Genomic DNA, 16,436 nt, shown 5'->3' with positions numbered 1-16,436 from the left:
CCCGAAAACATAATGAGACACACTAGGGAGGCTACAGTAAAAAAGACAGATAACCATCTTGTGTATGTGGTGAAATTGTACCTCAGGTATTCTGGGAAGACAAATGACTCAGCCACTCTGAGAAGGAGTGAGATAGTCCCTTAATTGGGTACACACTGAGTTTCCCTAAGTGCAGTCAATTTCACTCCACATACCCAGAGATCAAAAAATTGATTGCCACAGAAAAACTCATACACAAATGTTCACTGCAACATTGTTGAGAATAACCAAAAGAGTAACAATGTCCTAAAATGTCCATCCATGGACAAATGGATAAGCAATATAATCACATTAGTGCAATGTACTGCTACAAAGTCATCAGTTGTGTAGACAGAAAGTAGATTAGTGCTCACCTAGATCTGGGGAGGGTGTGTTAGTTTTAGGGTTTCTATCTATGTGAAAAACATGACCAAAAGCCGCTTGGGGAGAAAAGGGTTTATTTCATTACACAGCTTATAGTTCATCATGAAGAGAAGTCAGTGCAAGAACTCAAGGCAGGAACCTAGGTACAGGAACTGAAACGGAAACCATGGGCGAATGCTGCTTACTAGCTTGGTCCTGCTGCTTTGCTCAGTTTGCCTTCTCATACCTCCCAGGACCACCTGCCCAAGCATCACACAGCCTACACTGGGCTCTTCCACATCAACCATCAATCAAGAAAATTGATGGCCAGCCTGATGGAGACATTTTCTCAATTGAGGTTCCCTCTTCCCAGACAACTTTAGCTTGTGTCATGGGGGGGATAGTCACTGTGGGGTGACTGTAAAAGGGATAGGATTCTTTGTGGGGTGATGAAAACATTCTAAATTTGCTTCTTGTGATGGCTGCATACTTCGGTGACTACACTAAAATGACCAAATTGTGTGATTTAAATAAGTAAACTATGTGATATATGGAATATAGTTTAAATCTCTTGCCAGAAAGACAGAATGAGCCATGTGCATCCACACTTTTCTTCTTGCTGTGACCACGTACCCTTAGAAGAAGCAACTTAAAGAAGAAAGGGCCTAGCTCACAGTGTGATGGTATAAGTCAGTCCATCATGATGGCAAAGGCATGGCAGCAGGAACATGACTCTCCTGGTCACATCGCACCTCCACTCAGGAGCATAGAGAGATGAATGCCAGTGTTCAGCTCATTTACCCCCTTTTATTCAGGCCATAATCCCAGCCTGTGAGATGGTGCCAGCCAAATTTTCAGAGTGAGATTTCTCACCTCGATTAACCCAACCAGAAATTCTCTCTCTGATTCTCCCTGAGGCTCGACTCCTAGATGATTCTAGGGTCTGTGTCTGTCTAGTGGATAATCAATATTGGCCTTCCCAGCAAGTAAGAGGATTTGTGCCTATAATCCTACACATGGGAGAGTGGGACTGATCTAAAGATCATTAGTTACCTCTATAAAACAAGCCTGTGTTCTACGGCAAACTGCCTAAAAGCAAAAGAAACAGTGAGCTAAAGCAATGGTATTAAATTCATACCATATATTGTTATCTAATTCCAAACAACAACAAAACCCAACCACCCAACCAGAAAGCAGCAATAATGTACCACACATTCCTTTAAAAAATGACTATATTCTTCAGTCAACAACTAACCAGTGGGTTAAACTTAGGTTTACATTGTTTCTTTTGTAATTTTATTGACAGCATAGTTTAGCAACATGTTTAATTTTAGAATTTTTTTAGTGGTCTTGTGCTTTTGAATTTTTCAATTTCAGACATGAAACTGAAAATATTATCACTTGAACTAGTGTACTGATCCTCTAGATTCCTCATTAATGTTTTATAAAGCTCATTTTAGCACTCATCTACTCATCTTTTCATCCCTGGGTTCTTCAACTGTCCATTTTTCAAAGTCTACTACAGATTATCAGGCAGTACATGGCTTCCTTAACTACCTCAATATATAATCAACTAGAGTTTGATATGTATTAGGTTTTTTGAATGTGAAATATACATACAAAAATACACAAATCTTAGGTATATATTTATATCTTTTTTTGCCATGTGTGTACACATATGTAACAAAACTTCAAGAAATAGAATAGTGTCACCATCCAAGCTCCCTGCTCCCAGAGGTGCTCATACTGTTTCCTTCCCTCCCTATTCTCCTCTCCTCTGCCCCAATATCCCCATTCTCCTTCCTTTTTCCTATGTAGCCCTGCCTGTCCTTTAACTTGTGATTTCCTTGCCCCAGCCTCCCAGTGCTAGGATTACAGTTGTATGTAGCCATGTTGAGTTTCACTTGACTTTTCTTGTCTCCTGCCTTCTCTCCCTCCTCACTCCCTCTCTTCCTTTCTCTTTTCCCTTCTCCCCTCCACTTTTCTTCTTTTTGATAGTCTCCCCTCCCCTTCCTTCTGTTTGAGACAGTTTCTCCCTACATAGAAACTGTTTTAGCTTCCTGTCTTAGCTTCTCTTCCAGCATTTTGGGATACAGACTTGCACCACAGCACTCAGCTTTTCCCTGTTTTTTAAAGTGAAGTTGGAGAAATAGAACACAGGTTCTGAGTGCTGAGTTGGATGCAGTTCTGGTAGACTAAAATCACATCCTTTTGAAGTGTATTTGTACCCACTCAGCCCATGGTCAGTGCTGTCAATATTGCTTTTCCCTTGGTGGTAATGACTTAGGGTTTTAAAACTTCCATTTTTATTGTAACAAGCAATGCCACGATAAACATTTGCCTGCAGTTCTACACAGATGCATAATTATTGGCAGTCAAAATTAGTAACATCATCTGACTCTGGTTGAAGCTCTGGCTTTTCTGGTGGATGGATGGGTCAAACTGCTCTCATGCACCATGTTTCCAGTTGACAAGCTGCTCAAATGGTACCCAGAATTGGGTGGCTTGGTCCTAAGTTCTTGGTGACTTTGAGTGTAAAGGAAATGGGTTTTTTGGAAAGTTATCTGAGGAGCCCTTACAGGAAATATCTGATGACTCTGTTAGCCACATCAGGATGTCTGATCTCTTATTACTTTCCCAGAGGCTGACTTTGGGGTCCTGAGGTGAACTCCATCTGCAAATTACTTTTGTTTTATTTGGACTATAAAGTGAAATATATCCTTTGTAATTAAAAAGTTTTAGATTTATTTTCTTTTATGTGTATGTGTGCTTAGCCTGCATGTATGACCGTGTAGCATGTGCATACTTGCTGTAAGCAGAGGTCAGAAGAGGATGTTAGAGTTCATTGTGGATGGTTGTGAGCCACCACGCTGTGCTGAGAATCCGACCCAGGTCTTCTGGATTCTTAATCTAACCACTGAGATATGAATCAGAAAGAAGCAGCAAGCTAGATTTTTTTTTTCTGAGACAGGGTATCTCTGTGACTTTGGAGGCTCTTCTGGAGCTAGATCTAGGCTGGACTTGAACTCACAGAGATCCGCCTGCCTCTGCCTCCCGAGTGCTGGGATTAAAGGCATGCACCACCAATGCCCGGCTTGCAAGCTAGATTTCTTTTTTCTTTTTTCTTTTTTCTTTTTTCTTTCTTTCTTTCTTTCTTTTTTTTTTCCAAGTTTCTCTAATCAGAGGCTAGGCAAACACATCTTTTTCTTTGCAGCTTCTTCCAGGGAAGTTACTGAGGCTCCATATAGGTTGCCTAATTGCCTTCCTCTCTCCCCTCAAATTATACCAGCTACTACTATTATTACTCAAAATTCTAAGCTTCTTTTGTGGTTTTTGTTTGTTTGTTTGTTTGTTTTTCAAGATAGGGTTTCTCTGTGCTGGCTGTCCCGGAACTTGATTTGTAGACCATGCTGGCCTCAAACTCATAGAGATCTGCCTGTCTCTGCCTCCTGAGAGCTGGAATCAAAGGCATGGGCCCACACTGCCCAACTGAGAAATTCATTTTTAAAAGCCATGTACAATATTTGCTGTGACTGCCATAACAAAGGAATACGGGCAGGTAGCTTAAGCAACAGTGATTTGTTTGCTCAGAGCCCCGAGATCAAGGTCCCATCTTTTAGTTTCCTCATGGGGATCTCACCTATGTGTGTCCACAACACAACCTCATGATAAGCACACCTGGCAAATGGGTTAGGGCTTACCCACGTGACCCCTTCCACCTTACCGGTCTCTTTAAAGACCCTGTCATCTTCTGACACAGTCCCTGTCACAGTGCTGGGGCTCAGGATTTCAACAAATGAATTTTGAGGGATCCAACTCAGTCTATAACAAGCACAGTACAGAAACACACAAGGAAAATGGGAACACAAGAACAAGCAAGCACGTAGCTTCGTCATCTTTAACCAACCTAAATCTTGTTCTCACTCCTTACCTATCAGTGTACAATAACAACAGCGATGCAAGTTTTGGCAGCTTTCTCACAAAGCCCAACATTGGACAAATAGTTTGGCTGGGTTTGTGTCACCCTTTAATTGCCTTCCCATCATGAACTGCCTGGGTTGAACATTTTCCCCCGGTATCTGTGTTACTTATTTTTCTTATTCATGTTGGTTTAACTCTATCAGGTCAATGTTTTCCATAGATTAAAATCTTGTTGTGCACCCTCTAAGGTAATATTGGAAACAATGATATATACATCTTTCACTACCCACCCAAACTCTGGTAATGCCTTTAAGAGACTGGGATAGCTACATATATATTAAGTTCTTACTAAAGAACTATGTACCCATTAGAAGGGGGGGTGCTATACAAAAGCACTTTTCATAACATAGATTATTCACACTACAGAGTGGGAGTGGGAAACTCATGGTGCTTATGGGAATGGGGAAATTTAAATCCCTCCAAACTATTTCTTGGCATCACTCCAGACCCTGAAGAACTGGAACTGAGAACGGAGATGACACTAACACACCATAGCACACAGCACAGTGATGTTAGCGCTGGCTGAGAACCACTCCTGGCAAGGCAAATGTCATGACACATTGCAGTTAGAGTCTGATAATGATACGATAACGATATGATATTTGGGATATTGCTAGCTAATTATGGGGCCCTTGATGCCCTTTCCTTGTGTGTTGAAGTATCTAAGCCAAAAGAAATACACAACTGTATTTGGGTTTTTTTTTTTTTTTGCACCCACCCATTATTTTCTAATATTGCAAGTTGTTTTGGAAGGAGTATTTTTTTTAGCCTTTAAAATAATTTTCTTTTAGACAAGATCCTGGAACCAATATATAGACCAGGTTAACTTCAAACTCACAGAGATCTGCCTCCTAAGGACTGGAATTAAAGGCATGCATCACCACGGTCAGCCTTATGATTTTTTATTTTATCCTGGAACTAAAAAATAACCTTCCTCAAAGAAAGTTGCCTTTTAAGCTGCACTTGAAAAGAAGGTGTTTGAGAGCCACCACAGTTTCTCCTTTTGTTGTTTGCTGTTTTCTTCCCACACCGAGTTAATAAATAAATAAATCAATAAATAAATAGACAAAATATTTAGCAAGCATTCTGGGCTGAAAAGCCTGAACTGGAATTTTTCCTTTTTCCTCCAAAGACCCCTGCTAGCTTCCAGCAGTGCAGAGAGAGCATTGATTTGAGACCACAGCTACAGCAGACTTGCAGAGACTGGACAGGAAGCCTGACTTCTGAGATTTCTTCCAAAGCTACTGTTCTGATTTTGAGTTCTGAGGTTCCAAGAAGGTAGCTGTAAAGCTTTGGGGTCACAGGCCTTTCCCTCCCTCCAATGTACAAATATTTTTGATTCTGCAAGTCACTTTGGGTCCCTGGAGTGTAGAGGACCACCGCATTGCATCCAGGATTGCAGGCCCTGCCCTCAGTACTGGGTGCTGCAGCTCAACCTGAATTGCAGCTCTGGCGGGGGCGTGCACGGGGGCGTGTCGGAGGCGTGTCAGGGGCGGGGCCAAGGCGGCGCACGCCGCGCCCTCAGCGGAGCGAAAGGCCGAGCTTGCTGCATTGCAGCCGCCGCGGCGCGCTCGGCTCCTCACTTCCAACAATGGCGGCTCCGACCCCGAGCGGCGCGGCGGCGGCTCCGGGGCGGTGGCGGCACCCGGGCCCCATCGGGCCTCCCGCCCCCGGCCACCCGGCCGTCAGCAGCATGCAGGGTAAGGACGGCGGGCGCGCCGAGACTACGGGGGCCTCTTGTGAGGCGTTCGACTGAGCCGCGGCCTGTGAGCCGCCGCGTCCCCGGGGCTGTCTGAGGAAGCCGCCCGAGCTCCGCGTCCCGGGCCCGGCCTCATCCCGGTCCCCGCCTCGGGCCCCGCCTGGGTGCCCGTTGCGGCGGCTCTGGCGTCTCCGGCTCGGGCCCACCTGGCTGCCCCCGCCGCCGCTCACCTGGCGCCCGCGGGTTTCGGGAAGGCGCGCGTCCGGGCCTCTAGCTCGCAGGTCGGCCGCGTCCCGGCCCTCGGCCCCGCCGCCCCCGCGCGCCGCAGTGGGGCCGGCTCAGGGCCATCTTGCGCCTCGGCGGGTGCCGCTGGAGTCGGGCCACTGCGCTGCCCCCGGGTCCCCAAAACTTTGCAGGGTGTCTGCGTGGGAGGAGCGGGGGTTCGCGAGGCCCAGTGCCACCTGTAAGGTGGGTAGACAGCCATTGGCCCCGGAGACACGTTTCGACCCAGGCTGGAGATGTGTGTTCTCCTCACATGCAGAAAAGAAAATCAGATAAAAATAGAAGACCGAGTTCGTCTGAAAGGGATAGATTCAGGAAACCGAATGGCAGAGGTCAAAGTGATCGCGTCTGGGCATCTGAGACAGCTCTCCTGTAATGGCCTTTCCTCCCTGGGAGGCCTTAGTAGCTCTGTGTGGGTTTTGACAGGGGATGTTGTGAAAATAACAGGCCTGAGCCCATTAGGGTCCATTCCTTAAGTTTACTGTAGGGATTTTTTGGGTAGTAGTGCTATTTTTGAAACAGACAAGCCCAGAAATCTCTTGATAACTTTAGCAAACGACTTGGATGTCCTTGGCATCAGTATGACTATAGTTTCTCCATAAAGGACTTCTTGTGTCTAGTTAATAGATTATATGTTCAATATTTTGTGTTATGATAGCATACCATGTTTCAGGAAGCAGAAATACGATCTGCATTTGCATCCCTCCGCATAAGAAAAATTTGTGATAGATCAACAGGATGAACTCAGCTTTCAGAAGATAATATTCTGTGCATTCCCTAAGTTAATTAATTCAAATTGAGCTAGTTATTGGATGCCTGCTATGCTACATATTACATTATATAGAATACATGATTGATTTCTGGATCTTACACTTTTACTTTCTGCTCAGATAATTTAGGATTATCTTGTGTCTTGTCCATAATGAGCGACTTGAATTTTTTTTTTTTTTTTTTAATATTTTAAGGGTAGAGACATACTGCTCTGAGTTCAGTCCCTGGGACCTACATGGCAAGGGGAGAGCTGATTCCCTCACGTCGTCCTCTGACCCCCATTTAAACACACAATAAATAACTCTAAAACAATGTATATGTTTTAAGTTTTTTGGTTTTGTTTTTGTTTCTATTTTTTTGAGGGAAGGGGCTGATAGTTTAAAAAACCTGTATACATTTTTTTTCTTGTTGTTCAGACAATATTGAGCAACTGCTTAGAGCCAGAACAGAGTGTAGACACCAGTGAACAACCTTCTCACCTCTGATGGAGCATGTCCCCTTGAAAATGGAGAAGGTAAATAGTAGGTGAATAGTAGAGGTTGCATAAGAAAAATGAAGGCAACAAGCTGGTTTTGTGATGGGAGATAACAGGGCAGTTTCCTTGATAGGGTGGACAGAGAAAGCCTGTCTGGAAAGGACAGAGATGGGGCCAAGGCAGAGTGAAAATTGAATGTGAGGGTTCTGCAGCAGGGACGAGCTCCTACAAACTCAGAGTCACATGGTCTGGAATCGTTCTGGTGTTTTCTAGTCTTTAACTCTGCCTTTTGATTTCTGGACATCTCCCTCCCCCCCTTATTTTTAAAGGGAGAAGGGCTCTAAACTGTCTTTGAATTATTGCTGATTTTTTGGAGTGGGGGGGGGGAGGGGGAGGTTCTGAGACAGGGTTTCTCTGTGGCTTTGGAGGCTGTCCTGGAACTAGCTCTTGTAGACCAGGCTGGTCTCGAACTCACAGAGATCTGCCTGCCTCTAAAAAGACATTTTGTGTGTGTGTAAGCTTTGCATGCATGCATGTACATGCATGTCTGGTGCTGAAAAGGTCAGAAGAGGTCATTAGATTCCTTGGGACTGCCTTTACAAATGGTTGAGCTGCCATGTGGGTGCTGGGAATCAAACCAGGCTCCCTTCAACAGAAACAAATGCTCTTAACCCCCCGTGCCAGTTCTCCAACCCCTGAGTTGTTACTTTTTTTTTTTTTTTAAATCTTTACTGATATATCTTTGATGGATACAGGGACATGCTGGTTATATCTTATATTTTGAGTCTGTTTTGATTGCTCAGAATAAAGAGATAGATGTACTTGAAATGATCAAGGTGGTGTATAGCATATTCTGAATTAGAAAGCTTGAACTTTCCGGGTGGTGGTGGTGGGCTGTGTACTCCTTTAATACCAGTACTGGAAGGCAGAGGCAGGCGGATCTCTGAGTTTGAGACCAGCCTGGTCAACAAGGCTAGTTTCAGGACAGCCTCCAAAGGCACAGAGAAACCCTGTCTCAGAAAAATAAATAAATAAATAAATAAATAAATAAATAAATATAATAAAAAAAGAAACCTTGAACTTAAGCAGCAATTAGGATTTTTTTTTTCTAGTTTTGAGCCAAACTTCCCATTCTTTACCAGTGGCCTTCTTTAGATTTATTTTTATTCAGTTGTAGGACATAAGGATTACACTTCAGCAGTCATTGAACAGTCTCCTGTAGGATAGGCACCATACTTGACAAAGGACTTTGTATTGTTTCATTGTTTCATGGCTGGACATCTGTGATCACCTGTAGTTGAAACATTATTTCCTTTATATTGTAATGCTTTAATGGCCAGAGCTCTGGAGTCTTGGGTTTGAATTCTATCCTCATTCTACCCCACCTGCACTTAAGCTTTCTGTGAGTACATTACTTAGCCTCACTAACCCTTGTTTCTCAGTAGGAAAATAAGAATAATGCTGGTCCTGCCGGCACAAGGAGAATGCACAAAGTGTGGGACCTGGCATTCAGTGAGGATGCCATGAGTGTTGGCCATCAGCAATCTCAACGCTCATCCATTTATTTGCAATGATCTCTCTTTACCCCGTGAATCCCTAGTCCCTTAAGACCAACTTGCACATTTCTTTTTCTAAACTTTATCATCTGTGGGTTGGACAATTCTTCTAACCTGTTGATGTCACCGTTTTTCACTATTAAGAGATCTGATTTTTAGAATTCCAGAGACATTGTTCTACTTCAAACTCTAAATCCTGTTGTTTTCTGGATCTGAGAGTCTCAAATGGTGATAATGTTGCTCTTATGAGGTACTACTGTAGCTGTAAATAGGCTGTGAGTTGTGGGTAGCTGGAATGAGAATTGTAGTGACTTTGGCTTCCTAATAGTCATCATTTGTTCATTTGGTTACATTTTCACAGAGAAGTTGTACTTCTGATCTGTCCATTTTTAGAGCATTCTTCCCACAATCTCAGCTGATAGAGAATAGTAGCTGATTTTGTTATTACTCATGCCATTGAGTTTTCATTCATTCTGACTAATTTTTTTTTAATTTCCTCATGCCCATATACAGAAATACAAACATTTACAAGCTGAATATGCCTCCTCCTACTTTCCTCCCTTGATTGGTTGGTGACTAAAACTATCAAAATGTAGATCTGCTTGCCCAGTAGGGTAAATAGTATTACAAAAATGTATTAGATTTCAGGATAAGCTTTCTTTTGAGAAAGAAAAAATACTCAAATGAGCTACTATGAAATGGGCTTTTATTCTCAATAACTAGTTGAGAGTTGGAAAAATTATTTCCTCAGTAATTTGAGAATTTGGAAAATCATTTCCTTGATAATTTGTCATCACGGACAAATTTAACTGAGAGGTTTCTTGAATGGTATAGTACTATGTAATAGTGTAATTCTTTAGCTCAAGAAATTTTAGTGAACTTACAAAGGTACAACTGCCATCTTCATATTGAAGAGCCTTTCTAGTGGTGGATTGTAAAAGCCTAGGTATCTAGCCAAGCTAGTGGAAGCGTACCAAGCGATCAGTCTCAGGTGAGCTGGGCAGACATCTAGGACTTAATGCTCCATAAAGTCACCACGGGCATATCAGAGAATAACAAATATTCTGGTGAATAAAACTTGCCAGCTCAGAGTTGAGCAACTTCAACAATGAAGATGTTGAAGGATGATTTCTTCTGTGTTGGTGGCTTTACCTTTGCATGGAGCAGTGTGTTAGAAACAGGACATCAACATTGAGAGATGGTGGATTTGGACTAGGAAAAACCAGTGCTTAAAGTCTGCCATGTTCAGGCTCTGTACCCTTGAGAAATTACCAGGTTTTTCTATTTGCTATAATTTCTCATCTATGAAAACAGACGATACACAGTTTATAGACTGTTTTAAGAATCATATTAAATTATTGCATGTGAAAATGCCTTAAATCATAAAATATTATGACTATGTAAAAATTGTTAGAAATGATATTTACCTGCTTTAGCTGTTAGTCACTTAATATGTAATGATTTTCAAAGATGTCTTAAAAATGTGAGAGTTAAATTTATTATAAAGACTTAAGGACATTGGGGAGATGGCTCAGTCTGTAAAGTGCTTGTTGCACAAGAATGAGGCCCTGAGTTTGAATCCCTAGCACACATGTCAAAAGCTGGGCATGGCAGCATACATCTACAATTCTAGCCCTGGGGAGTCAAATACAGAAGGATTTCTGGAGTTTGCTGACCAGGAGGCTCAGTGAGAGATGCTGTGTCAAAAAAATAAGTTGGAGAGCATTTGAGGAAGATAGTGTATGTTGACCTCTGGCTCCTATATGCACACTCACCTGAATACACAGATGCATATACACAAAATTGAAGAGAACCGTGGGGGGGGGGGAAGAGCCTTACACTTGAGTAGTTAGGAAATACCACTTTAAAAATGCTTTTTAAAGTGGTTAGCATAGTTACAATTTATTATGTTTTTATTTATCTAGATTGGGTCTTGGCCTGTATGCTGGACTCAAACTTGTAATCTTTCTAAGGGTTGAGACTACAGGTGTGTATCAGCATGTCCAGTTTAGAATCCCATCGATTCTGAAAAACACTGAACCATTTGTAAAGCACCTTGCTGTACAAGTAGCTGTAGCATGAATGTACTACGATTCTCTTAATCTGTTGATGTAGGCAGTTTTGCTTTATTATTGTGATCAATGCCCACATATTTAACTCTCAGGTGAACTTTTTGTATGTGCCAATTAAAGTAAAAGCATGATAACTTCATGCAGGAACATAAACTTTAAAATGTCATGAAGTGTGTCTATTAAGAGAAAGTGGAAATTTCACATCATTGTGCTTTCTCTTCCCAGCAACATTTAAATGTATATAACATATATGAAAACCTTGCCTTTGATTTAGTATGTGGTTTAAAGAACCAAATTTGGGGTTCGGAATGTAGCTGAGTTGGTAGAGTGTTACTCTAACATGTAAGAAACTCTGGGTTCTAGTGTAAGCACCATATAAACTGGGTGTTGTGAATGCTGTGACCCAGCCCTGAGAGGTAGAGGCAAAAGGAACAGAACCTCAGCATCATCCTCTATTACATAGTGGGTTCAAGGCCAACCTGGTATATAGAAGACTATTTCACACACAACAACAATAACAACAGACAAACAAACTGATCCTGCAGACAGTGAAGAGTTCCAAATTCTATAGTTGTCTGTTTGTCCCAGGATACTGTAGCTTTGTATGTACATATGGTGTGCACAGGTTGTGAATACATAGGTGTGTGTAAGGATGCATGCAGGTAGAGGGCAGAAATCAACCTTGAGATAGCCACTCTTTTAAAAGGTGGTCTCACTGGGATCTGAGGACCTTCAATTAGTGTAGACTGGCTAGCTAGTGAGCTCTAGGGAGCCTTGTGTATGTCACCCCTGCTCTGGGGTTACAGACATACCACTTAATACCTGACCTTTTATATGGATATTAGATATTAAACTTGAGAACTTGTGTTTGCAGTGTGTCTTAGTTACTTTTTGTGTTGCTGTGATAAAGTGCCTTGACCAAAGCAACTCAAGGAAGGAAGCTTTATTTTGGCCCACAGTTCCAGGGTATAGTCTGGCATGGCAAGGAAGTCACGGTGGCAGGAATTTGAAGTTGATGGCCACATATGTCTGTAGTCATGAAGAAGAGATCAGTGAATGCTTGTATTCAGTTCACTTTCTCCTTATATATGCTGTCCAGAATCCTAGCCCAGGAATGGTGCCCCCTGACTCGAATACACACAAAGATTGAGGCAACCCACCCCTTTTAACCTAATAACGATAATCTCATCAAGTTGACAGTGAGATTAGCCATCACGTGTGGCAACACTTTACTATGCACTTCACTCCCAGCCCCAAACAGTGTTTCTTTTATTATTTATTTAACATGACCTGGTTAGTTCTCCCCTAAAGCACGTGTTGAAATTCTCATATGTGCCTTTGAAAATGGGAGCATACTTAATAAGATTCCCAAAGCTACAGAGAAATCCTGCCTTGAAAAGAAAAAGAAAAAAAAAAGAAATAATTTTTAGAATACATACTTTCTCACATTTTTGTTTAATGTACCTTAGAGTGATGACATGGTGAAAGGAGGCCTAAGATCAGCGAAACTGGGGACACAGTAAAAGCATCATCATCAAATAGTTAACACTGCCCAAGGTGGGCCCTTCAAAGGATAAAACAGACCATGCACAGCTTGATTCTTGAAGAACATCACATTGTACCCACCACTTGGGAAGAGCACAGAAGTGGATATTACATGAACCTTGTGCAGCTCTACTGTATTTCATCTTACTCCAAATTGCTGCAAGTTTTTAAAAAGGATAAGAAAAGTACTACCATATGTAGTACTTTTACGAGTATGGATATTTTGTGTGCATGTGTGTATGTGTACCATGAGCATTCCTGGTTCCTGAAAGGCCAGAAAAGGACATTGCATTTCCTAGGACTGGAGTTACAGATGGTTGTTAGCCACCATGTGGGTCTTGGGAATTGAACTCAGGTCCTCTGGAAGAACAGCCAGTGCTAGTAACTATGGAGCCATCACTGTAGCCCTTCTTCTGATTCTTTTGGCAGTTTTTCTGGAACCTGGGTTAGGTGCTTGTCAGAAAGTAGTAGTCACTTTAGGGGATGTCAGAGGCTTCAGGACACCAGACTGTGTCAGCAAGAGCTGCAGGTGAGAAATTTTGTTTGAAAAAACAGTGTCTGTTTTTGCCTCTGTTGACACACAAGACTGCTGTGACCTCAAAAGGTGCACAGATTTTTCCTCACCAGCAAGCCAGTGGTCAGTTTTGCTGGGTGACTTCTACTTGAGTTCTGATACTGTTTGTTAGGAGTTCAGAACTGATTGCACAGCTTAATCACCTTCCCCATCTTTATATGCCAGTTGAAAGCCCAGAAATTTTGGAGTTCTTGATCCAGTAAACAAGCTCATTGGTTTATTATAAAGAATATTACAAGAGATACAGAGGAGAAGATGCCTAGGGCAAGGTAAGAAGAAGAAGTTTGGAGCTTCAGATTATGGCCTTGACTGTGCAAGGAAGATACTACAGCCTACTCTTATCTACTTTTTGGGTGCTAGGGGTTGAATTCAGGTTCTCAAGCCAAGGCTGAGAAGTCAGGGAAGGTTAGAGCTGTTGTCAGGCGGTGGTGGCGCACGCCTTTAATCCCAGCACTCAGGAGGCAGAGGCAGGTGGATCTCTATTGAGTTTGAGGCCAGCCTGGTCTACAGAGCCCTTACCAGGACAGACTCCAAAGCTACACAGAGAAACCCTGTCTCAAAACAAACAAACAAATAAATAAATAAACAAGAAGATTAGAACTGTTAAGACTGTATTGGGGAAGAGAAACTCTTGTTTCCATGGCCTGCCTCAGTGAGGGAGTTATCAGCCAAAAATTGTAGATGGAAACCAAAAACATAGATGTCATAATACCAAGGTGGTAGGATGTTGGGTTGAGATTAGCTACGAGTTCTTCCTTGTTACCCTTTTAGGTTCCTGGGAATAAAAAGAGAATGAATGAGCTTTGTGTAGGGTAAGCTGCTCTGATGAATACTGGGAAAGGCAGAGAAGGTGCTGTTGCTGTTGCTCATCTAAGGGAAGGAACAGGATAACTGTGCAGTCATGAAAACCTGCTCTATTTTGGTTCTTTACTGGACATTTTGATCATCCCTAAACACTCTGGGTCTTACTGAGTCTGAAAGAAGATAGGTCCTTACTGTCACACAATTCTATGTTGTTCACCATGGGAACCATGCTACATTGAAACAATGTGGTATTCAGTTATGCACCCAGAAAGTAGAGAGGGTGGCTATTGGGCACAAGGAGAAAAAGGGTGGGCATACCTGGACTACAAAATCCCGAGTTTAAGAAACATGGGACGAATTTGGTGACTGGTGTCTGAGTGATATAGACAACCTGGAATTACTAAATTAGGGAAGCTCCCTTTTGATAATGATGAGAAATAAAAGGGAAACAACCCATCAGAAAAGAAGTCTTGTAGAAGTTACTTTTAAGTACAATGAAAATACAAAGTTAGGACAAGTTTAGATAACTAGATTTTAGAGCTATATAGTTAGTGACGTGCTGTGCATAGCTGTGCTGTCAGAGACATGCCAGGATTTTTTGAGGTTGAAGTTGGAAGGTGGCCAACAGCAATAATCTTCATGCTTGTGCTAGGAGGAAGGATTTGAACCTGGGCAGTGGCAAGAACCAGTAAGGAATCTTTGATTTCTTTTATGTTAATGAGACTTTGTGATGTATTTCAGCAGCTCTAACCCCTAAATGCTCAAATGAGGAGGATATGTACTGTGTTAAACTGCCAATCAAAGGAAGGAGAACAGAGATAACTGCCTAACTCTACAAGGGCCAACACACAGCCAAAGCTAGGTTTAACCACAGCTTTCAACACCAGAGGTTCCTGGATATTATTTTAACTTTTCTTGTCAGTTAAAATTCTTTTCGTTTTTTAAACTTTTATTCTTTGTGGGTTTTACACCATACATTCTTATCCCATTGATGTCCTTGTTCCCTCCCACCTGCCCTCTGTCCTTGCAACCTCCCCTTCCCAAAACAAAACCAAATTTAAAAGAAAAACCAAAAACCAAACAAAACGAAGAACTAAGACAAAAATAAAAACAGGAAAAAAGAAGCAGGATCTTGTTTTGGAAGCTGTAGTATGGCCCGGTGAGTCATACAGTTTACCCTTTAGTCCATACATCTTGTGTTCATTGATATGAGTCATTGGTCTGGTTTGAGGCCTCTGGTTTCTGCTACACCCCCAGTAATGGACTTTCACTGGGGCTCCTCTTAGATGTCCTGTGCCATGGAGATGTTGCTGTTTTGGATTTTAATTTAATATATAAACAAGAAAACTAGAGCTGTTTCATGGTGGGCCTACAATGCTGGTGTGATACCCTTCATTTTATTTACCTCTTGATAAACTTGTTTACCTTTTGGTTTACTGCTTGGGTCCTGCTTTTATGTTATAGTATAACCAGGCTTTTAAATTATTATGGAGCATTTTCCTACAGTAAATTACAGATTTCCAGTAATGGCCAGTTAAGAGATCTCAGAATTGAGGGAGAAGTTGAGAATGAGGGGAAAGCCTGGGGTGAGCCAGAGCAAGAGGGAGAAGAAATCCTCTTACAGCTTTATTTCCTTTTTAACCTTATTAGCATTTGGTACTGTAGAATCTGGATGCTGTCTCTTTGGTTAGGAGAAGCAGAGGTTTACTTCTCTGGGACCAGGAAAATAGAAGGATTTCCCTTGGATGCAGTAGGGAGATTGAAGTGGAGTGTCATAAAATTGAATCATAAAGAGTAGATAAGGGTATAAAGAAAGAAGGAAAAGTTTGCAGTGATCAGTTACTATCAAAAGATTAACCTGACAGCTTGCACTCATGAAATGGAAGACAATGTAGATGAATGGCAGGATGGAGTTTAGGAGATAGGAGAAGCCTCAAATTGAACAAATGTGTGCCTTAGTAGGAACGAACACTCTACAAAGGTGAAGGCATTGGGGTTTTTAACCATCTGCATGAGCTCTTTGAGCATAATGTGCCCAGTGATCCACTGGGTACAAACTTCCTGACTTACACAAATCTTTCATAGAGACACACATGGGGCATACAATGATTTAGCTAGAATAATTAAAAATTATTTTATAACTTATTTATTTTATTTTGTATGCATTAATGTTTTGCCTGCAAATATGTCTGTGTGAGGATGCCAGATCTGCTGGAACTGGAGTTATAGACAGCTGTGAGCTGCCATGTGGGTGCTGGGGATTGAACTCGGGTCCTTTGGAAGAGCAGCCAGTGCT

General features: G+C 42.0%; 1 protein-coding gene across 2 annotated transcripts in view; it reads left to right on the top strand.

Moving 5' to 3' along the window:
- The first annotated feature begins 5,889 nt into the window (after positions 1-5,889).
- The window catches only part of Map2k4 (mitogen-activated protein kinase kinase 4), a 97,552-nt gene continuing 87,005 nt past the window's right edge, over positions 5,890-16,436 (top strand). Inside the window, exon 1 of one of the 2 annotated variants that reach the window (XM_027427141.2) lies at positions 5,890-6,062. In XM_027427141.2, coding sequence (XP_027282942.1) covers positions 5,954-6,062 — 109 coding nt within the window. In that variant the 5' untranslated portion in view covers positions 5,890-5,953. The remainder of the gene's footprint in view (positions 6,063-16,436) is intronic. The other variant, XM_027427142.2, reaches the window with a different exon arrangement.

The sequence above is a fragment of the Cricetulus griseus genome, chromosome 7, assembly GCF_003668045.3.
Source record: "Cricetulus griseus strain 17A/GY chromosome 7, alternate assembly CriGri-PICRH-1.0, whole genome shotgun sequence".
Classification (NCBI taxonomy): domain Eukaryota; kingdom Metazoa; phylum Chordata; class Mammalia; order Rodentia; family Cricetidae; genus Cricetulus; species Cricetulus griseus.
Note: the sequence above shows the minus strand (reverse complement) of the source record. Positions and strands in the feature narration are given on the sequence as shown.